The sequence below is a fragment of the Staurois parvus genome, unplaced genomic scaffold, assembly GCF_062004578.1.
Source record: "Staurois parvus isolate SC_StPar_1 unplaced genomic scaffold, SC_StPar_1.0 ptg000894l, whole genome shotgun sequence".
Taxonomy (NCBI): Eukaryota; Metazoa; Chordata; class Amphibia; order Anura; family Ranidae; genus Staurois; species Staurois parvus.
In genome coordinates, this window is record NW_028318690.1 from 2,158,548 (window position 1) to 2,180,745 (window position 22,198).

At 40.0% G+C, this 22,198-nt stretch overlaps 1 protein-coding gene across 8 annotated transcripts in view; it reads left to right on the forward strand.

The window, feature by feature from the left end:
* The window catches only part of PPP3CB (protein phosphatase 3 catalytic subunit beta), a 119,694-nt gene extending 97,774 nt beyond the window's left edge, over positions 1–21,920 (forward strand). For 5 of the 8 annotated variants that reach the window (XM_089656198.1, XM_089656202.1, XM_089656197.1 and 2 more), the window contains 3 exons: positions 200–297; positions 5,346–5,375; positions 19,929–21,920. In XM_089656198.1, coding sequence (XP_089512324.1) covers positions 200–297; positions 5,346–5,375; positions 19,929–20,104 — 304 coding nt within the window. In that variant the 3' untranslated portion in view covers positions 20,105–21,920. The remainder of the gene's footprint in view (positions 1–199; positions 298–5,345; positions 5,376–19,928) is intronic. The other 3 variants (XM_089656203.1, XM_089656200.1, XM_089656204.1) reach the window with 1 other exon arrangement.
* The last annotated feature ends 278 nt before the right edge of the window (positions 21,921–22,198 follow it).

A 22,198-nucleotide genomic window follows, 5' to 3' on the forward strand; every position in this document is an offset into this window, starting at 1 on the left:
GGTTAACCCTTTATTTCTTTCATTCAGAAACTATTTCAGCATGGGGTGACAATGCCATATGAAAGTGGCAGGGTGTTTTCTAAGTTTGCACTCTGCTTGCTTTCCAGGTTGTGTCTATATATTCTAAAGTTTTACCAGTTTCCGCTGACATGCACACAATCTTTTGAAATCATTTTTGTTTCCTCTTTGTGTTTCCCAGGGAAGAAAGTGAAAGTGTGTTGACACTGAAGGGTTTAACCCCCACTGGAATGCTGCCGAGCGGAGTACTGGCTGGAGGACGGCAGACTTTACAAAGTGGTAATAATATAAAGCTTGCTGTGCCTCAAGTGGACTGGGGCACATCTCATTCCCTTTCCAGTTCTACAACCAATGCATGCTGGGGATATCTAGTGCTTTGTAGCCTCTGTCACAGTGGCTAACAATAGTACATTGCTCAAGCATTCCCTCTGCAATGGAAGCTAGCAATTCATACCACGGGTACAAACCACAACCTAAATCCCTACCTTCTTCCAAGCAGAATATACCTTTCCTGTGATCCCCTATTGCCTCTAAAGTTTCACAGGGCTTTCTTTATTTCAGGTGACTGATTAGTATGACAGGAAAAGAAAGTGTTCTTCCAGAGATAAAGTAGATGCAGTGCTTTATAAATCTTAAATTATTTTGCTAAGTCTGAAAAAACATGTTTCCTGCCAAATGAAGCTCAAAATACTATATTTCAGAAAAAGCTACTATGCAGTTTTTGGTTTTGTACCCTGGTATTCTGTGCTAAAAGATGTTCTGGTTTGAGTGTTTGTTTTTTCTAATGTAACACTAACCTCAAATTTCCCTTCTCTGCTTGCTTTTCTCTATCAAAGTGTAGCTGATTCTTCCTATTAGTCTGGTCTGTCTAGTCCTCTGTTTGTATTAGTTTATAGTTGTAGTATTATATGTAAAAATGTATGTCTTGTGTGTCTAAACCTGTGGGTGGACATCTTGTATTTGAGGGATGGGCTTTTCTGTTGCACATAAGATGCATTTTTACCTACACAAGGCATTTGTTTGTTTAATATGTATGGATGATCAGCAAAAAAACTATACACAATATAAATAATAATCTAAAAGGTATGAAGTGTGCCAATATTTTGCATGAAAATAAAGACCTAATATTAAATATCAGCCAACTGCTGTATTGCATGCAGTTTAAGGACGTGCTTGGTATCTTCATCTTGGAATATGCTACAGAATTCCTTAATTGTCTGAAAAAGGAAAATTGGAAAACATTTCTGATGTGACCATCAAATATCTGACTGACCTGCTGCTGGTAACATCTTAAGGGATTCTCTAATGTTGGTGAAGGCTGAAGTAATATTAAACTGTACTGTATTTATTTCTGCACAATATTATGTTTTGAGTACTGTGGTGCTCGGTGCCAGATGGTTAGACCTTTTGATTTCCATTTTTAGGAAGTGAAGATGTGTACTTCTTTCTTTTTACATCGTTACATAGTTAGTCTGGTTGAAAAGACACCAGTCCATTTAGTTGTACCAGCTGAGTGGGTATACCATGATTTCATGTACCCAGCAACTGAAAAATGTCTGTTACTTTCTAGAAACAATGTGATTTCACAAAGATGCAACGATATTTAAGTCTTACCGTCTGATAGTATAAAAACATGAAGTAGGATTGGACACATTTTCCCAGGTCTGATTTTTTTCCAGCACTAGTATAGCAGGGCAATGCTGCTCTTCATAAATGATGGGCAACAGTTGCATTTGCAGACAGTAGTTTAAGAAATTCCAATCGGGACCAAATTCATTAAATGTGATTTAACATCCGAATTTATGTTCACATGGCACTAATACTCTGGAAAGGTTTATGCTTTCATGCAACAGTTAAACAGTGCAGTGGTCTAGACTGCCCATATGAGATACACGAATACAGTTACCCAAGATGTTGTCTTGTAGTTACTTCTCTCTAAGTACAGAGCAAAATATACTTGTTACTATGGCTCCCGGAAACCACATCAATGTATTTTTGCCCTTGTATTACAGGCAAAGGTGGGTTCGGCTATACACGTGTAACCGTTGTAACTCTCATTTACACATGTCCACATTACAGGCATATTCTTCAAGATTTCAAATTTTTGAAAAAATCATGTACAATCATGTAACTGAGTGGTGGCAGTTGTGTTTATAGCCGCCGTTGATGTTTTTCCTTTATAAATCTCAAAAATACTCTCCAGTTATGTCTTCCAGGTGCCATAACAAGTGTATTTTATGGTGTATGGCCATATGCTTATTGTACAGCCATTTGCAAGAGCCCCAGATAGAGTAGTTGGATAGAGATGGTAACATTGTTTTGGTCATGAATAGCCTAATGCACAGTTAACATAACTGCATTGTAGTGTGGTGCAATTGTTTTAAATAATCCTGCTTGGCCCATATTCCATAGGGATATATAGTACAGATGTAATCTTTACTACAACATGTAAATGCAGATATGTGAATGGACCCCTAAGCTGCTATAAATCTCCAGTTCAAGGGAAATACCTTATGTTCTGCAGTTTTGGGGAAAGAGTGACATGTTACCTAGATAAAACATTATTGTTGCTGATAAATCTGCAAGAAGTGTAGTTAATTAATTTGGGCTTAATGCCTTTAATTGCTACAGAGGATAACTACAGTGGGGATCGAAAGTTTGGGCACCCCAGCTAAATATTTGTATTAATGTGCATAAAGAAGCCAAGGAAAGATGGAAAAATCTCCAAAAGGCATCAAATTACAGATTAGACATTCTTATAATATGTCAACAAAAGTTAGATTTTATTTCCATCATTTACACTTTCAAAATAACAGAAAACAAAAAAATGGCGTCTGCAAAAGTTTGGGCACCCTGCAGAGTTAATATCTTGTACTGCCCCCTTTGGCAAGTATCACAGCTTGTAAATGCTTTTTGTAGCCAGCCAAGAGTCTTTCAATTCTTGTTTGAGGTATCTTTGCCCATTCTTCCTTACAAAAGTCTTCCAGTTCTTTGAGATTTCTGGGCTGTCTGTCACACACTGCTCTTTTAAGGTCTATCCATAGATTTTCAATTATGTTGAGGTCAGGAGATTGTGAAGGCCATGGCAAAACCTTCAGTTTACGTCTCTTGATGTAATCCCCTGTAGATTTCGAGGTGTGTTTAGGATCATTATCCATTTGTAGAAGCCATCCTCTCTTTAACTTCAGCTTTTTCACAGATGGCATCAAGTTACCATCCAAAATTTGCTGAAATTTTATTGAATCCATTTTTCCTTCTACTCATGAGATGTTCCCTTTGCCACTGGCTGCAACACAACCCCAAAGCATGATTGATCCAACCCCATGCTTAACAGTTGGACAGAGGTTCTTTTCATTAAATTCTGTGCCCCTTCTTCTCCAAACGTACCTTTGCTCATTCCGGCCAAAAAGTTCAATTTGAACCTTATCGGTCCACAGAACTTGTTTCCAAAATGCATCAGGCTTGTCTATATGTTCATTTGCAAAGTTCAAACGATGATTTTTGTGGTGAGGATGTAGAAGAGGTTTTCTTCTGATGACTCTTCCATGAAGACCATATTTGTACAAGTATCTCTTTATAGTGGAATAGTGTACCACAACTCCAGTGTCTGCCAGATCTTTCTGGAGGGAGCGTGCAGTCAAACGTGGGTTTTGAATTGTTTTTCTCACAATCCTGCGAGCTGTTCTGTCTGATATTTTTCTTGGTCTTCCAGATCTTGCTTTAACTTCCACTGTTCCTGATGACTGCCATTTCTTAATTACATTCCGAACAGAGGATATTGACATCTGAAAACGCTTTGCTATCTTCTTATAGCCTTCTCCAGCTTTATGAGCGTCAACTATTTTCAGTTTCAGTTTTCTAGACAACTGCTTAGAAGAACCCATGGTGCTGATTGTTGGGGCAAGGTCAGATGAGTCTGGGCATTTAAAACCTTTGAGCTTGACATCACCTGGTCTTCCCAGACGATGATTGAGAACAATCCATGACACTGGCAGGTCTCAGCTTGGCAAAGGGGGCAGTGCATGCTATAAATTCTGCAGGGTGCCCAAACTTTTACAGACGCCATTTTTTTGTTTTCTGTTATTTTAAAAGTGTAAATGATGGAAATAAAATCTAACTTTTGTTGACATATTATAAGAATGTCTAATCTGTAATTTGATGCCTTTTGGAGATTTTTCCATCTTTCCTTGACTTCTTTATGCACATTAATACACATTTTTAGCTGGGGTGCCCAAACTTTCGATCCCCACTGTATATGATCTGCTTTTGCCTACCTTAGGTTTAACAATCATACAAGGCATACTTCAATACATATCTAACTAGATAACACTGATTTCCAATGCTTTTTACTCAATGACAGGCAGTCAACATGCTCTATGTTAGTAAAACTAGGCTAGGTTAGAGCATGGCAAGGTGTGTTCCCCTAGCCTAGAGTTTAGAGCCCTCTAGGGCCTTAGCCAAAAATGTTCATTGTATGTTGCATTCATGAGAAACCTCTTTAGCTTCAGGTTGAACAGCAGTGCCCCTCACTCAGGGCTGTCCGCATACTCATTATCTTCATATATAGAATCCACCTCTGTGCACAGTGGCTGTTGCATTTTTCTTAGGAATGTATAGAGACTGGACTAAGGGACATGCAACTGAATTGTGCAAATGAAAACAGTCTAATTTCAGCATGTGGCAGTGCTGTTCAGCTTAACACTCACATAGCAAACAAAGGTCTGGTACAGGTGAGTGCAAATCTCCCCTCTGGAGTTCTGGACACCTTTTCAGTTTAGCAAAGATTGAAACCCTGGTCCATTCCACCTAAAACCACACTATTCTTGGGTAATCCTGATAATGTTTTTGATTTTTGTGTCAGTTTCTCTTCTGCAGCTGTCCAAATATATATGTAATGCCTTTATATGTGTAATGCCATTGCCATATTTTTGTACAGATATGTTTGTTGGGAAGCATTTCATTTTTTCTATTGGCACTGACAAGAAAAGAAACATGAATGCAAAACTGCCTATGAGAACTTTTTTTTGTTGTTTAAATGTCATTACTGTAAAAATGGAAAGAAAAATAATTTTTCCTTCTCATAATTTTAAAAATAGTGTACATTTCCTACCTCTTTAGTTTTCCATTTTTACTACCAAGCAACATTACATACCTAACAAACGTATTCTTTAAATGCATCTGCTGTGTACTGGAAAATGATGGGTATGATACAGATAATTGGGGTGGAAGTATATAATATAGCATTGGTCATTGCCTTTTCTGTTATCCGATATTACACTTCTCATCTTTTTCATTCATTTTGCATGCATCTGCTCACTTCTGTACAGCCACAGTTGAGGCAATTGAGGCTGATAAAGGTATGCTTAGTGTCAGAGGTCTGTTTGGGTGGGGGCTCAACGTTTGTGTGGTTTTGACCCAGTTTTTACTTGCACAACCAGAGATGGATCCCTTTATTGATCCGTCCCCCCTTGTACTCCCAGATGAGTTACCCATTTTGTTTCTTATCTGTGGCATGGTTTATAGAGTATCTTGGATTTGTTTACACCTCACTACAATGTTTTTCCGTGTGCTCTGTGTTCTGTGTTTGTGCAGTGGAAGGAAAGATCCAGTATTTCTAGATCCATTTCTTCTCTTTAACATTAATTTATGCATGCCCCTAAATCATAATTCCTGTGTGGCACATTTCTTCTTTCATGTGGTTGTATAACTGTTCTGGTGGTGCAAGGCATTTTATTTTCTTTTTGTTATTTATTTAAAAATATCACTTTGCATTTAAATTGAATTAAAGGTTTTATTGTACATCACTATCAAATGACAAATCTCTGAGAGCATTTCCTGAGCTAGTGAACAGGATGGCTTTTATTTAATTCACATGGCTCTCATGTGTTGCCTGGACATTTTCCACTGTATTTTTCAATGATCATAAAAAGAAGAACGAAGCTTATGCAGTAGTAAGTGGTGCAGAGCTTCAGTGGGCATTGCGTTTCCATGTGGATGGATTAACAGCTGTGAAGGTTGCTGTTATGAAGAATATACAGATTTAGTTGTGAAAACACAGTAAGTAGTTGGCAGAATTGCAGTGGAACTCTAGCCAGCTTAAACAGTTGAAGTACGTGTCCTGCCAACAATTTTGTAATTTTATACAGCATAGCCACCGCTGTTTCCTGTTGGAAATGTCTCACCTGCCTGTTCAGTGGACTAATGAGCAGAACCACTCTGCTGGGGTTTTCCATAAGCTCTTTTCCTGCAAGGTGCTTACCACCATCCCCTCTGGCCTTCAGTGACTAAAAACATGTTAGATCTGCAGCATTTTGCAATGTAGTTGAGACCAACTGGCTCACACTGCATATTCTCTCACTTTAATTTTTACCCTTACTGTACAGGGGGTTAGGAAAAGATAGTAAAATGACAGACTATTGACTGTTACCCCTGGTTCACATATATGCGGCCGTGCGGGTTGCGTTTTGCACGGGCACGGGAGCCCATTCATTTGAATGGACTCCCGTGCCCGTGACATGCAGGGAAGAAGTCCCTGCACTTCTTTGGAAAACGCAGCCTGCACGGGAACCTCGGTTCCTAGTACGGTTGCGTTTTCCAGGTCAGACGGCGTGCCATTATAAATAATGGCACCCGCCCGGGGGTCCGTATTTCTCTGTGCGGGTGGTGTGGCTGCATGGATTTTCGTTCAGTTCCGCAGCGGCACCACCCACACATATGTGAACATAGGGTTAGTATTTTCAAATACATTAAAGCTGAACTCCAGGCAAACTGCTAAATACACAGATAAAATACATATATGACAATTGTTTCTCATCAAAGGATTTGCATTTCTGTCTATCCATACCGAAGATTTACATTGCTCCATCACAGTCAGTTTAGAGGCCTGACTTTTCTCTGCTTAAGTTCAAGCCTTCATGCTTTTCTGCCAAAATGCTCTTCTCTTGAACGCACAAGTGATAGGTTTTTTTCTGCATCTAAACTCTCTATACTCTGCAACCCTAGACACACAGGTTAACATGCAGGGGAGTTTAGAGGCAGAGAAAAGCCTCAAATGCCTGTAAAAGCATTGTTTGTCTTTTTAGCTCAAGTGTACATGAGGCCTAACAATGCAACTCGATCTTGTCGCCCTATCCTGTGATTGTACAATTAAGTAGCAGCAACAAACATGTGCTCTCTATTCCTGTCAAAATATCCCTTGCTAACACATGAGCATTGCAGCATACCCAAATTGACTGCTTGTGCAGCTTCTCCATCTCTTAGTCTGAGCTCTGTTGTATAGGGCATTGCAAGAGGCTGATACCAAGTCAATTATAGTACTTAGACTAGTTGTTTGAAAAATACACTTGGATCATTTTAATACATACCTGCATGATTAGATGTGCTTTAATCTGTCTGGAATTCAGATTTAATACTTTCCTTTCGTTCATTGAAGGACACAGCCACCTGATGGATGGGTTTGATGTTGCCACCTACAGGAGTAGGACACATGGTGCAACAACATTTTTTTTATATATATTTTTTTTTTTTTTTTGCTGCTGTATCAGTTTTTCTTTGAAGTTTTTAGTTCAGGTTGATGGATTTTGATTCCTGTTCATGGATTTTGTGACAGGCTGGGTATCATAGATCCGGGTAGTTCCTCCAGCATCACCAACAAATGCATGCACTCCCCAGTATGGGGGTCGGCTGTGATAAATCTGTCTCACACAGAGAGGCCTGAAGGGGCACAACCCCTCATCTGGATTGGGTTCTTCCATTGCAGTGCCGAATATTGGTTGACGACACTCAGATCCATATAGGATCAGAGGTGATTTGTTACTGCAAATACTTCAGGTTCCAGGTTTGACTCCTACTAGACCGTGAGTACTATCCATGTTTGGGTTGGGTGCATCGCTTTACAGCATAGGTAAGCCCTTGCCTCAGGTGATCTTTTTCATCTACCAATACATTTATTATTTGGGGCAAAGTTTGTATTGGGGCCAGTGTTAGTTCTCACTGAACTACTGAGGACTGGCGCTGAATGAGGTACTGTGCTGTTTTACTATCTCTCACATCCTTATCTGGAGCTGAATGTGTTAATGTTCTTTATGATTTTTCATTCACAGCCTGATTGAGTTAATATGCTGTTTTCTCTTTTCCTCACAGCCCTATCTGTTGCTGAATGAGTAGAACTATAGCCAAAACTTTTTTTATTTTGGATAGAGCAAGCGAGGGTTATATTCCCAATCAGATTTTTTTTTCACCATCTGTGTTCCATTTTGGAGATTTCCCCTCACTTCTTGTCCTATAGCCAAACAGGAAGTGAGAGGAAATTCCTGCAAACTAAGGAAATCTCTTGGGAACCTCCAGGCCACCATAACATTTATCCCCATTTAAAGATTTCCCCTCTCTTACTTTTCTGGAGAAAACCCAAAATTTGGGATTTTCTTCACTTTCAATGATAATGGTAAACAGGATAAATAGAGACACTGAATCAGGGGCGGACTGACCATTTGGAAACTTGAGCACTGCCCGAGGGCCTGGGTTCAGTAGGGGCCCCATGAGATGCCCCTGGTACCTTTTTCATAGGCTTTTTTTAGTTTGGGCAAGGACACAGGGGCCCCATGATCCCCTATTGCCCGGGGGCCCCATGAGTTGTCAGTCCGCCCCTGCACTGAATCTCCTTATGGGGGGCACAGACAGCAATAAAAACTGACAGGTGTTCTAGTCCCTCTCCAATCTATTCAAAACTTTAAAAAAAAAGAAACAGTTCTGCCATTCATTATATTTTAAGTTTTCTTTATACTCTGAACCCAGATGACTCCTCTTTCTGCTCACAGTGATTACTCATTTCTGAGCTATGCCTGGCTGAATGTGACTCCTAGTAGACCGAGCTACATTTCTCCTTCACATAGGAGTGATCTCCGTGCCGTGGGAGTATGTACAATGGGGGGAGGCACTGCTGGTGCCATTTTTTTTGTCTTCCAGTGCTGTTCCTCCCAGTCTTGCTTCCTGGATGGGGGCAGTCCCAGATACACAAGCTGCTCTGAAGGCTCAACTTTGCATGGAAGCAGGGAGATTGCAGCATTCTGTTTGTGTCCAGACTCAATCAGAAAGTTCCTGAATTCAGGATGAAGTCAAAGTACCCTTGGGCGGAAACGTTCTATGCTCTGGTGGCTCTGTGGCACATGTACTCCTTGATATATGCCTTTCCCTCTAAAACGCCTTTCCTGGTTCTTGCCAGGAATCCAGCAAGATTTTCCATTTATCTTGGTGGCTCCAGGCTGGCCAAGCAGGGCTTGGTTCACGGAGCTCTTATGGTTGGTCACAGACACTCCATGGCACCTTCCACTTAGCCTGAACCTTGTTCTCAAGGTCCAATCTATCGCCCTGCTTTGCAGTCAATAGGTTTAAAGCAGATTTCCATTCTTCTTTTGACTTAAAATAGTTTGTTTGGACCAAGCTGATCCAAACAATCAATTTCCTTCACTAACTGGTGCAGTGTCTTTAACCCCTTTATGCCGGCCACACACAAATGTGCGGCCTCCTGGCGTCTGGGCCTAGACGCCAAGCAGCCACACATTTGCGTTCATGTAACAAAAAACATATGTGCTGAGAGCGCACGCCCTGCGCGCTCTCAGCACACATGTCCGGTACTAGCGGAAAAGTCACGGTCTGCTCTTTCTATCGGGACCTTTCCCGATCATGTGACAACGCGGCACGGTGCTCTCATGATCCCTAAACCACGCCCCACCCTCCCCGCCTCCCGGCGTCTGAAACTCTTAAAGGGCCGGGAGGCGCCAGTGGGAAGGGGTTAAGCACTGTATAAACTGCATGTAGTTTCAGCTACATACAGTTCACAGTGCTGGGTTCCGTCTGTGTGACAGACACATCCTGTCTCACACCTTGAACAATGCAGAGTTGGTCTGTGTGGCATGCAGCCATTCATAGGCAGCTTTTTATTCTGTAAATGAATACAAAGCTTTCTCTGGCTGAGTCGGACGGGCGGGCTGATGATGTCACACAGCTCAACTCGGCCAATCAGAGGGTATCCGTGCTAGCAGCCCTTTCTTGTGATCAGCCAATTTTGTTGTTACACAAGGATAAAGTGGTTCTTCGCCATTGCCTGTCTGTACCTAACATGGCGTCAGTCTTCCACTTGAGCGAAGACTTTGTTCTTCCATCTCTCTGCCCTCATCCTTCCAGAGAGGTGGACTTTCATTGCCTGGATTTAGTTAGGGCTGTTGAGGTTTACCTTCCCACTACGGCCCCTATTTGCAAATCCAGCTGAATTCATTGTTCCAGATGGTGCTAAGAAAGGTCTAGCTGGTTTGCTTTCCACCATTTCCATATGGATTCGTCAAACAGGTTTATACCATTGCAGATCCAACACAGCAAAACATTTTTCTCTTGTGCTGGGAATGGACTCAGTGGAACCAGTAAGGATGTTCTGAAACATGCTCTGCTTGCTGCCCTCAACAGACCGGGGTGGTCCAACTTCACTGAATGCAAATAGAAAAACAAAAAGGGCGCACCGACTTAGTGCATTATCGTTTAAAATATTTATTGGAAAAACAAGGTAAGTATTATACTCACAATGAACATAAAAACACAGATGCTGCTTGGACATATTATCTTATTCGGTGTGATATGCCTGAGTCCTTACTTTGGAACCCTGGATGACCAACCGGCTAACCGTTTCGAGGCCACAACCTCTTCCTCAGTGCTCTGAGGAAGAGTTTGTTGCCTCCAAACGCGTTAGCTGGTTGGTCATCCAGGGTTCTATCGTATGGACTCAAATGCTGCTTGGATGGTACTATCTTGTTCGGTGTGATGTGCCTGTGTTTTTATGTTCATTGTGAGTATAATACTTACCTTGTTTTTCCAATAAATATTTTAAACGATAATGCACTAGGTCGGTGCGCCCTTTTTATACCATTGCAGGCTGAGAACCTCCATTTCTGGTCACTGTACATTTTATAAGGGTGCTGAGTGTGTCCTTTGCTTTTCATCTTTCTGCTTCAGTTGTTCATATTTGCAGGGTGGTTACTTGGTCAACTCTTCCCACTTTTACAAAGTTCTATATCTGCCTCAGCAGATGCCAGCTTTGGTCGGAAATTTTTGCAGGTGGTAGTTTGAGTTTGGCCAGGGTTTGTTTCCCTCTTCTGTTATTTTCTATTTATATATGCCCAGCTTTCTTCTTTCTGGCACTGCTTTGTCCTTCAGTGAACGGAAATATAAAAAAAATTTAACACATCACCCATCAAGTCTTCTTTTGGCTGTCTCAGTGGGTATGTCCTATACTGCTGACTACTAACTGAACTCTCCTGCTGTAGATGGGGGGTTTGACCACTTCCAGAGGGCCATCCCCTGGGTATGCTTTTAGTTTAGTTTAGTTGCAGCTAGCATCCTGCTCCTGTATGTGGCAACATCAAACCCATCCGTAATGAAGTATGGCTGTGTCCTTCAGTGAACTCAAAAAAAAGAAAAAAGGATTTTATGGTGGGTACAAAAATCCTGTTTCTCACTAGTGAACCTAAAGGGCATATTTTATATTATATTAGGCCATTCAGAATGTGCCTTCTAAAACCAGATTCCAGCAACTAATTTTCTGCAGCAGGTTTCAAGATGAAATTAATTTTGTTGCTGTGGAAAATGGTTTCTTTTTTAGTATGCTATAGGGCACTTTAATTTGCAGCAACACAACCCTTGTGTGTGGGCAGTGTCTACAGGCTTTCTACTTTGGTGAGATAATTGCTCACCAGCGCATTCTATATCTGGCCCTTGTGACTAAATTTGGATTTGCAATGTGGGAAGAGTGAATTTTGTGATTTGTACTATTGTGTTTTCAGATCTACTTTTGTAAACCAAGTGAACCTTTCAGCAGAAGTCTGTCCACATCTTTAAATTCCTTAACCATATTTACCATAGTACTATGTAGTTCAGTGTATATTAATTGTAGTAAGATGTTCTAATGCCCTTTGGCTTAATTCACATTATAGCATTTTTGTTTTTGCTTGTTATCGCACTTATTTGAGTGCTGGGCTGCACGTGCTTTTGAACCCTGCGTTTTGTCATGGGTTTTTTTTCCATGAAAAACGATACGTCAGTTTTGCTGCATTTGGGGTGCTATTAAGGTATATGCAAACCCTTACCCATTCAGTTTAAAATGGAAATGAAAGGCAAAACATTTAATATGTATGTATATATATATATCATCATACCTTCTTATTTATTTATTTTTTTAAGTGATTACATAACCTCTGTTCTCATCTGTTCTAGGGGCTAGAGCAGGTGGAGAAACAGGGATATGCTGATCTTACCAGTGAATGGCTGTTCAGGGGGTTGTGCCAGCACAAGTCTGACCATTGGAGGACAGGCAGGCTGTTCTCCCAGCACAGCCAGACAGCTGACCATGATGGAATGGATGTGCTCTCATGCTTAGCATGGTCAGTTTGAAATAGGAAAGCAGTACTGTCAGGAACACCAGAGATTTTAGATAAAAGAAGGAATGCAAAGAGAATAGAAAACTTTAACAAAATTTACATGATACAACAGACACATATCAGGAATATGAAATGTTGGGGTAACATTCTTTATGAATGGCACCGCAAGCTTGACATTCTTCTTTGCACATTTTCTAAATGCACAATTTTGTGTGTATTCACCAAAATGCTATAGTGTGAATGCAGCCTTACTGTGTGGACTGTCTCTGTAGAGACATTGTAGGTATAGCACAGGTGAAAAAATACCACACAACTAATTCACTTTAGATATTGCTGATATTGACCTCCCTAATCAACTGTTTGACATGTATGTGAACTAGTTTTTAGTCGAGTTCTTCTTTTTGTTCATGATGAAAAGTAAATTATATTTGATGGTAATTTATAATGTTTTTGAAACTTTTCCTGTGGTGCCACAAGCAGTTTTCCAGATCCCTTCATTTGATCATGGATAAAGTGTAAGATGTTTGTGCTTTTTTTCTTTTTTTAAGGGCAAACAAATTCAGTACATCTCTGCAGTGCATTTACATTTCCCTATGTATTGTCTCTTTAAAAAACTGTAGTTCCAGTAAAATATCTGTCGATCTGCTAATCATTCGGTGAGTTTACAATGCTGTCTGCACAAATTTCCAAGCATTTTCAGCCCTACCTGATTTTTTCCTAAACACCCTCTCTTTATCTTTATAGCATTAGGGAAAGGAGTTCTGTAGTCAAGCTTAAGATTTCATTGTAGCAGAAGCACAGTGTTGCCAGCTTAAACTGGAAAAAGGGTTAAAGTTGAACTCTAAACAGATGTAAAAGATGCACCTTTTATGCTGTTCTGTAATCAATAAAACATGCATGCAACCCCATGCATCTGAAAAAGTACCATGCGATATCCCTGCTGCTTCCTTTTTAAAAAGATGCAAGGACCTTTTTCCTTCATGAAATGCAGGAACAGCCCAGTCAAATTAATGGACTGCTGTGCCTGTGCAAACACAGCTCCCATAGCCGCTTAGGTGTGAACCTAGCCTAAACGTTCACCCAGGATGCCCAGTTTATTTCTCTTTTTTGGTGTGCTTTAGGACTTCTACCACGTTTTCAGGCATTACAGGATAGCTAGAGTTAAGGGAGTTTGTGCTTGTTTCCCTTGTCCTACTGGAGGGCACCTGACGTGGTGCTATTGCGCTATTTACCCTCTTACTCAGTGGCACTGTATTGCACCTGCACAACATGAAATGTGTGTGTGCGCATTTTGAGGGTGGTCTTTGAATTCAGGACACCAGCCGAAGGACATCTCCTGGTTCTCATCTGAGTACATTAATACCGTTTTACTCTTGCTGATCCTTGGTTACAGAGGCTTACAGGTGCTGGCACAAAAGCATCCCTCACCCTGCATCACTTCTGTGGAGTTCATAAGTATCATCTGGGACATTTTGTTCACATACGCATGGCGAGCCATAAGCAGTAAATTAGGGTGGGAGTCAGATGGGCTGAATAGCTCAAGTTCAGTTTTTAGCTCTCTTACCGGGGTTGTAGAACATTGGTTGAGGATCCAGACACCCTCTCCTCTGATGGTTGCCCCATTCTGACTCTCTGCCTTCCTCTGGTCATTCTGCCAGCCCATCACTCATAAAATATTCATCCTTCCTGTCTAGAGAAATTTCTGCCTCACTGTCTGAGTTCATGGGCAGAATTTCTAGTCTACTTGAGGCTTTAGATTATGGGGGTCATGGGCGAACTCTTTCTACTACCCCTCTGGCGTCAGTCTTTGGCTTTGCCTTTTAGCCAGACACAATACCAGAGGAAGGAAGCATCTACTCAGGAATTCTTGCCTTCTACAGATTCTGATCAGGGTAACATGTCTGCTACAGAAATCTCTACAAAACTCAGGTAGACTATTGCTACACTTATTGAAGCTGTACACTGTTGTTTAGCATTCAAGCATCCTGAGTGTGCTTTCACCTTAAGGTTTCTAGTATGGACTCCCTAAAATTCCATACACCAGTCCAGACCTTTGGGGCTCACACACTGGTTAATTCCGTACTACAGGTGAAACTCGGAAAAATTAGAATATCGTGCAAAAGTTAATTTATTTCAATAATGCAACTTAAAAGGTGAAACTAATATATGAGATAGACTCGTTACATGCAAAGCATGATAGTTCAAGCTGTGATTTGTCATAATTGTGATGATTATGGCTTACAGCTCATGAAAACCCCAAATTCACAATCTCATAAAATTAGAATATTGTGAAAAGGTGCAATATTCTAGGCTCAAAGTGTCCCACTCTAATCAGCTAATTAAGCCATAACACCTGCAATTGTTCCTGAGCCTTTAAATGGTCTCTCAGTCTGGTTTAGTAGGAATCACAATCATGGGAAAGACTGCTGACCTCACAGTTGTGCAGGAAACCATCATTGACACCCTCCATAATCAGGGAATGCCTCAAAAGGTAATTGCAAAAGAAGTTGGATGTTCCAGTCCAGTGTGAAGTTTCCACAGTCTTTGTTGATTTGGGGAGCCATATCATCTGCTGGTGTTGGTCCACTGTGCTTCATTAAGTCCAAGGTCAACGCAGCCGTCTACCAGGAGATTTTGGAGCACTTCATGCTTCCTTCCGCAGACGAGCTTATGGGGATTCTGACTTCATTTTCCAGCAGGACTTGGCACCTGCCCACACTGCCAAAAGCACCAAAACCTGGTTCAATGACCGTGGGATTACTGTGCTTGATTGGCCAGCAAACTCGCCTGACCTGAACCCGATAAAAGAATCTTTGGGGCATTGCCAAGAGAAAGATGAGAGACATGAGACCGAACAATGCAGAAGAGCTGAAGGCCGCTATTGAAGCATCCTGGTCTTCCATAACACCTCAACAGTGCCACAGGCTGATAGCTTCCATGCCATGCCGCATTGAGGCAGTCATTGCTGCAAAAGGGGCCCGAACCAAGTACTGAGCACATATGCATGCTTATACTTTTCAGAGGATCGATATTGTTCTATGTACAATCCTTGTTTTATTGATTGCTTGTAATATTCTAATTATCTGAGATCGTTGATTTGGGGTTTTCATGAGCTTGTAAGCCATTATGACAAATCACAGCTTAAACTATCTTGCTTTGCATGTAATGAGTCTATCTCATATATTAGTTTCACTTTTTAAGTTGCATTACTGAAATAAATCAACTTTTGCACAATATTCTAATTTTTAGAGTTTTACCTGTATATTGAGACTGGGCTAAGCGGGAGATATTTTTTTTTTTTTTTTTTTTTCTTTCAACCAACAATATCCTTTGGAGGAAAGTTTACTTGGAAATGGCCAGTTCCTGTGGTGGATCTGGTTATTTATTACCTTAACAAGACCCTCTCAACCCCCATGAAACAAAATCCCATGTTCAAAGACCTCGTAGATTAAAAGTTGGATCCCTTCCTTAATCCTTTAGCCCTGTCACACAACCCTACATTGCAATGTACACAATGTACATTGCTGTCTGGACTAAATGTATGGCCCAGAAATCTAGCTCCATCCTTAAAAATCTTTTTGGCCATAGGCAGTTAGAACATTTGCGCTGCTGTTTTGAATTGCTTGTCAGATACACTGCACAAAATGCTGGTCAGCTTGCTCCCTTGCAAGAAATGCTTTGAGAGGGTTGCCCTTTGAAAGCGAATGCCTGTTTGGTCCCTCCTTGGATAAGTGTATCCAGAAAATCACAGGGTGTAAGAGTGCTCTCCTCCCCAGAAAAAAAAGTCTGTTTCCTACCAGTACACTGTGTGCACAATTATTAGGCAAGTGAGTATTTTGACCAAATCATCATTTTTATGTATATTGCCCAACTCCAACCTGTATAAACTTGAATGCTTATTAGATTTAAGCATAACAGTTGATGTGTATTTGTGTAATGAGGGATTGTGTGACCCAAGGAGATCAACACCCTTCATCAAGGTGTGCATAATTAATAGGCAACTTCCTTTCCTCAGGAAAAATTGGCCAAAAAAAGAGATTTAACTGACTCTGAAAAGTAAAAAATTGTAAAATGTCTTTCAGAGGGATGAAGCACTCTCTAAATTGCTAAGATATTGGGACATGATCACAGAACCATCAAATGTTTTGTTGAAAGTTGTCAACATGGTCGCAAAAAAAGTGTTGAAAACAAGATGCAAATTAATTGCCAAAGATTTGAGAATGAATCATACGTGATGCTACCAAGAATCCATTATCCTCCATTGCTGTCATATTTCAGAACTGCAACATACCTGGAGTGCCCAGAAATACAAGGTGTTCCGTGCACAGAGACATGGCCAAGGTAAATAAGGCTGAAACCTGACCACCACTGAACAAGTCACATAAGTCGAAAGACTGTGCCAAGAAATATCAGAATATAGACTTTTCAAAAGTTTTATGGACCAAGGAAATGAGAGTGACACTTGACAGACCAGATGGATGGGCCCGTGGCTGGATCAGTAACAGGCACAGAGCTCCACTTCGACTCCACCCAGCGGGGGGGGGGGGGGGGGGGGCTGATATGGACAGATATTTTTAAAGATGAGCTACTTGGACCTTTTTGGGTTGAAGATGGACTCAATATCAGCTCCCAAACCTACTGAAAGTTTTTAGAAGACAATTTCTTCAAGCAGTGGTATAGGAACAAGTCTGCATCTTTCAAGAAGACCATGAAATTTATGTTGGACAAAGCCCCATCACATGCATCGAAGTACTCCACTGTGTGGCTAGCCAGTGAAGGCATTAAAGATGAAAATAATGACATGGCCCTCATGCTCACCTGACCTAAACCTCATTGAGAACCTGTGGGCCCTTCTTAAATGGGAGATTTACAGTAAAGAAAAACTGTACACCTCTCTTAACAGTGTCTGGGAGGCTGTGGTTGCTGCTGCAAAATATGTTCATGAATGGAAGGCTTATGACTGTTATTGAAAAGAAGGTGGCTATATCGATTTTTTTTTTTTAAGATTAAATGTCAGAAATGTTTATTTGTACATTTTGAGTTGTCTATTATTTTCACTTTAACCAATGACAATAATTGAAATGGGAAAATGTTCATTTTTCATTTAGTTGCATATTAATTCTGCACACTTAATAGTTGCCCAATAATTGTGCACACATAGATATTCTCCTAAGAAAGCCAAAAGCTCACTATTGCTTTGTTCACTTTACTTAGTGTTACTAAACCCACAACAGTAAAATCAGTCTGTATATGCAGTAAAGCATGATTGTTATACTCACTATGGAACGTAAGGGGTTAATCCTCTGCATTGTATAAAAATGCTGTTTGATCCTGACTTATCTGATCCTCCCCTTATTCCAGTGCCCCCTCTTATCTCCTGATAAGACATATTGTGTGGAGTAAAATGCACATGCACAGATTGGTGCTTATTGTTTGAGAGGTTTTTTTTTCTTGGGAGAGTGCATGTAATCAGCACAGGGCCAATCAGCACTGACCAGACATAGGTCTGGGGTCCTGCATCCTCCATGAGAAAAATGAAAACTCCTCCTACAAGCTCTTAACTAGTGCTCTGCTGAACACTGATAGAAGTCACAAGATTGCTCTAACTGCTGATGAGAAAAGGTATTTAACCATTTATATTAGCCAAAATAATTGCACTTCAATGTTCTGTGTGCTGCGGAAGACCAGATATTGTGATTGCGGGGTCCTGGGTTTAGTAACACTTTAAAGAAGCCTGTTTCCTGTACTGTACTCCAGGAAAACTATTTTACTGGTATATGAAAGCCAGCAATTGGAAATAAAAACTTTTCAAGTAATTTTGCTAAAGTTTGAGAATTTAGTGATTCGGTTTACATCTTCTTTAATAAATTATGCTGTGAATTGCAGTGTTGGGGCGTCCTGCCTATATTTGCAGTAATCCTTTTAAAGTGGAACTTCATCTAAAAGGGATAGTTTCGCTCTGTTTCTCATCCTATCCTTCTCTGCCACATTTGGATGGTATTTTTTGAGGGGGGGTTACCTAGATTTGACAGTTAACCGATCACACTTCCCGTTCGGCTCTCCCAGGCAATCTGAGTGGTAATTCTCCATATCCCCACTCCCAGCCCGCAGCCTTCTGGGACACATCACAGGTCCCAGAATGCTGCAGGACCCTTCACAAAGCACAGTGTGGCTTGTGCATGCACATTGAGTAGCAGGCTATGAAACCACAAGGAGTCACAGCCAGCTGCCCACAGTTAACATGCCGGGACCGAAGATTGGTGAGGACGGCGCTGGATCCCCTGGACAGGTGAGTGTCTGTTTATTAAAAGTCAGCAGCTACAGTTTTTGTAGCTACTGAATTTTAATTTTCACACACTTAACCGAAGCTCCTCTTTAAGGACCAATATCTGTTGCACTGCCTTGATATATTGCTAGTGCTTCAGTTGGTAAAACTATTAAATGGGGTGTGTCTTCCCCACACTAGTGTATCAGGCAGTTGTTGCTGAATTCATTTCAAGGCCTGCCTTTTTCCAACACCTTACTGCATCCTTTGGAAACAAAAAATTGTGAACCCAAAACCCCATACAACTTCACTGCAACCCCTGACGTACATGCACATGACTGGGTAGAATAAACTGAAATGTGAATCAAGGCAGCACCCACAACTGTCAGAATACACTGATCAATGTTTTCAAGCATGTCCCTGCAACAGAAGTCGATCAAAAGATTGACTTCTGTCAAGCAGGGACAGCCACTTACTGATCAAAATTCGTCTGACCCCTGTTGAACCGGGTAAATTTCGATCAGTGTATGGCCAGCTTTAGAAATGAGACATTTGGTTACACTGAAAATAGAATACTGTAAAAGTATAATGTGATCAAAAATGCCAATGAAAACTATGCTGGCTCCTAAATGTTGCTTGTTATGCTGCATGTCCATATCCCCATTGTAATTTTGTTTTTCAATTTTTGGCATTAGGACAGGCCTATTTTTTTTGTTTTGTTTTTTTTTCCTTAATGACAGTAACTTGCCTATTAGCTTGAAAATGGACAGAATTTTGTATTAGGATTCATGCCCTCCCCCAATTCCCAATGCAAATGAACCCGAGCAGATTTGCGCATCCCTATCTGTGATCTGGAAATATCTTGCTGTTGGCAGTATGTGAGGAAAAGTTTAAGAAACATTGGAGCACATTTATAAAACTTGTTTATGCTGCTAACAGGCAGCTGTTCTCTATGTGGTTTTCTTATTAACCGTGCAAAACATATTCACAGTTGTGTTTATACATACATATTTTGAAAATGTATACAGATTACTCAGTTGTCAACTTGCATAAATGATATTGTCTTGAAAACATAGGATATATGTGGCTTGTGCAGAACTGTTAAAAAATCTCTGTTCTTTGCTGTCACATTACTATTTAGCTAAGATCTATTCGATTTCTCATATGTAAATGATATTGAATTCAAATTAACTTGCACTAACATTTCATGCTTGCATTTTAAGCAATACGAGGATTTTCGCCGCAACATAAAATCTGCAGTTTTGAAGAAGCAAAGGGATTGGACAGGATCAATGAAAGGATGCCTCCTAGGAAAGATGCCAGACAGCAAGACGGTATTAATTCAGTTAACACAAATGCCAAGGAAAATAACGGGACTGGCAATAACAACGCCCAGTGACAACACTCCATGTCCAGGTTTACTCACACCTTGCCTGAGAAGTCCTAGATTCATGCTTTGTGATAGAACAGCTTCAATAGCCAATGGGCACTAGAAGACCTAATAGCAGACAGTTCAAAGTTGTGGGAAATTCAGCAGTTTCCTGTGTGCAAACTTTCATGCTCCTAAGACAAGAAAACGTTAAAGTGTGAAACCCAGATACTTGCATTGGGCACGTTTCTCTCCTGTCACTATCTGGTCTCTGAATCGTGAGAAGGTATTGGGCTGTTTGTCATGAAAGCACATCTAGTGTAGCATCTCATGCTTATCATTGTTGACACTTAAGTTTACAAATGGAAATCTCTGTTTTTGTTCACTAGCTAGATTTTTTCAAATCAAATTTAAGTACATCCCTCAAAAGCTATTTATTTAAAAGACATTTGTTTATTAAATGTCTTTAAAAGATAGATTAGAGTTGTCTTAAATATACCGAGGCTGCAAAATGTATTTTAAAATGGATACGAACCAATGCCAAAATAAAAGTTGGCTCTTATTTAATGCTGACCTCAGGTGTATTAATTAGATGTTGGGAATTATGTATTATACTCACTGTATTTTTTAGTTTTAAGGATTATGGAAAGATTTCTACATAGGAACATTTATTACTTGAACACAGATCAAACAAATATTTAATTTCAATACTTTTTTGCCCGAAATTTGTGGAGATTTTTTCATCCCTTTAAAATAAAAAAAAATTTTCAAAAAGGACAAAAAAAAAAAACAAAACAAAAAGGATATCAAGATTGTTCATTCTAGGGTACTTTTAATTGAGCAATGTACATTATGTTAAAGTAAATTTTGATTCATATCAAGTCTGTAAAGCTTGGCATTGTATTTTGTGTATGCATGTTTTCTTTTTTGCAAATATTTAATATATAAACCTATGATGTACAGGAACTGCATCTATAGGTTACATAGATGTTATGAATACATTTTAGTTTATTGTGAGTATTAAAGTTGCTTCTATGGCTGATCACGACTGAATAGCTGCAGGGTTTTTTTTTTTAAATGGATTTCTTGAGTCTGCATAGACTGCGAACACTTTAAACATTTGTTTAGACCGTGCAGGACTTGAAGAAGATTGCTCTGTCCAAACGTTAAAACATTAGTGACTGTAAAGCAAGACTGCATGTTCATTTCTTTTTTTAATATTTGCTGGACTGCTAAGTTTGAAGACTACAAGAACTTGCTTATTTGTTCCACAAGATAATGAAATGTACTGATTTCCATTGTATTTTTGGTATATATTTTGACATTTACCTTTCCATCTTTGCAAGATCACTTGAAGCTTAAGGGTAACCTTTAAGATTTTTTTTTTCCCCATCCTGTCCCTCTCCCGCACCCTTCCTTCATGCTCTACAGACTGTACATACTCTTCATCCAGGTCAGACATTTTATGCATGTTCTGAGTTATTGAAAACTTTTATAAACAGTAGCACACAATACATTTTGTGCATGGGCCGCTGCTCTGAACAGTGTGTCAATTTTGTATGTTCGCCCTTTTGCTTTTTAATATAATCTAAAATAAATTTAAAAAATGAACTGTTTTCCCTTTTGGCAAAAAGAGAAATTTGCCGCAGCATCATGCAGCAGAAAACAACTCTTTGAACGCAGTATATTTCTCATGGAGAAACTTCTCTAGATGTGTAAGCCCTCTATAATAAAATGTATGTTTCTTCTATACTGCCAAACTTCTTCCTCTACAATATGCAACTTATTTGCAGGCGACAATGTATGATGTTCTCCCAAATAAAATGAAAATGTATTTAAAAATAAATGATTCTCGCATGATTCTTGGTCTGGAATATTAGAATTATGGGGAGATTAGGAAATTATTTAACAAACTGCTTTTCAAGTGATTGCATTACGGGTGGGCATCAGATTAAATCAAAAGGTAAAAAATGTGCAATGGGGTTGATTTAATAAAACTGAAGAGTGCAAAATCTGGTGCAGTTCTGTATATAAACCAATCCGCTTCCGGGTTTATTTTGACAAAGCTTGAAGGATAAATTCACTTTTCAGAACATGTTACACCCATATTCAGGATGTAACATG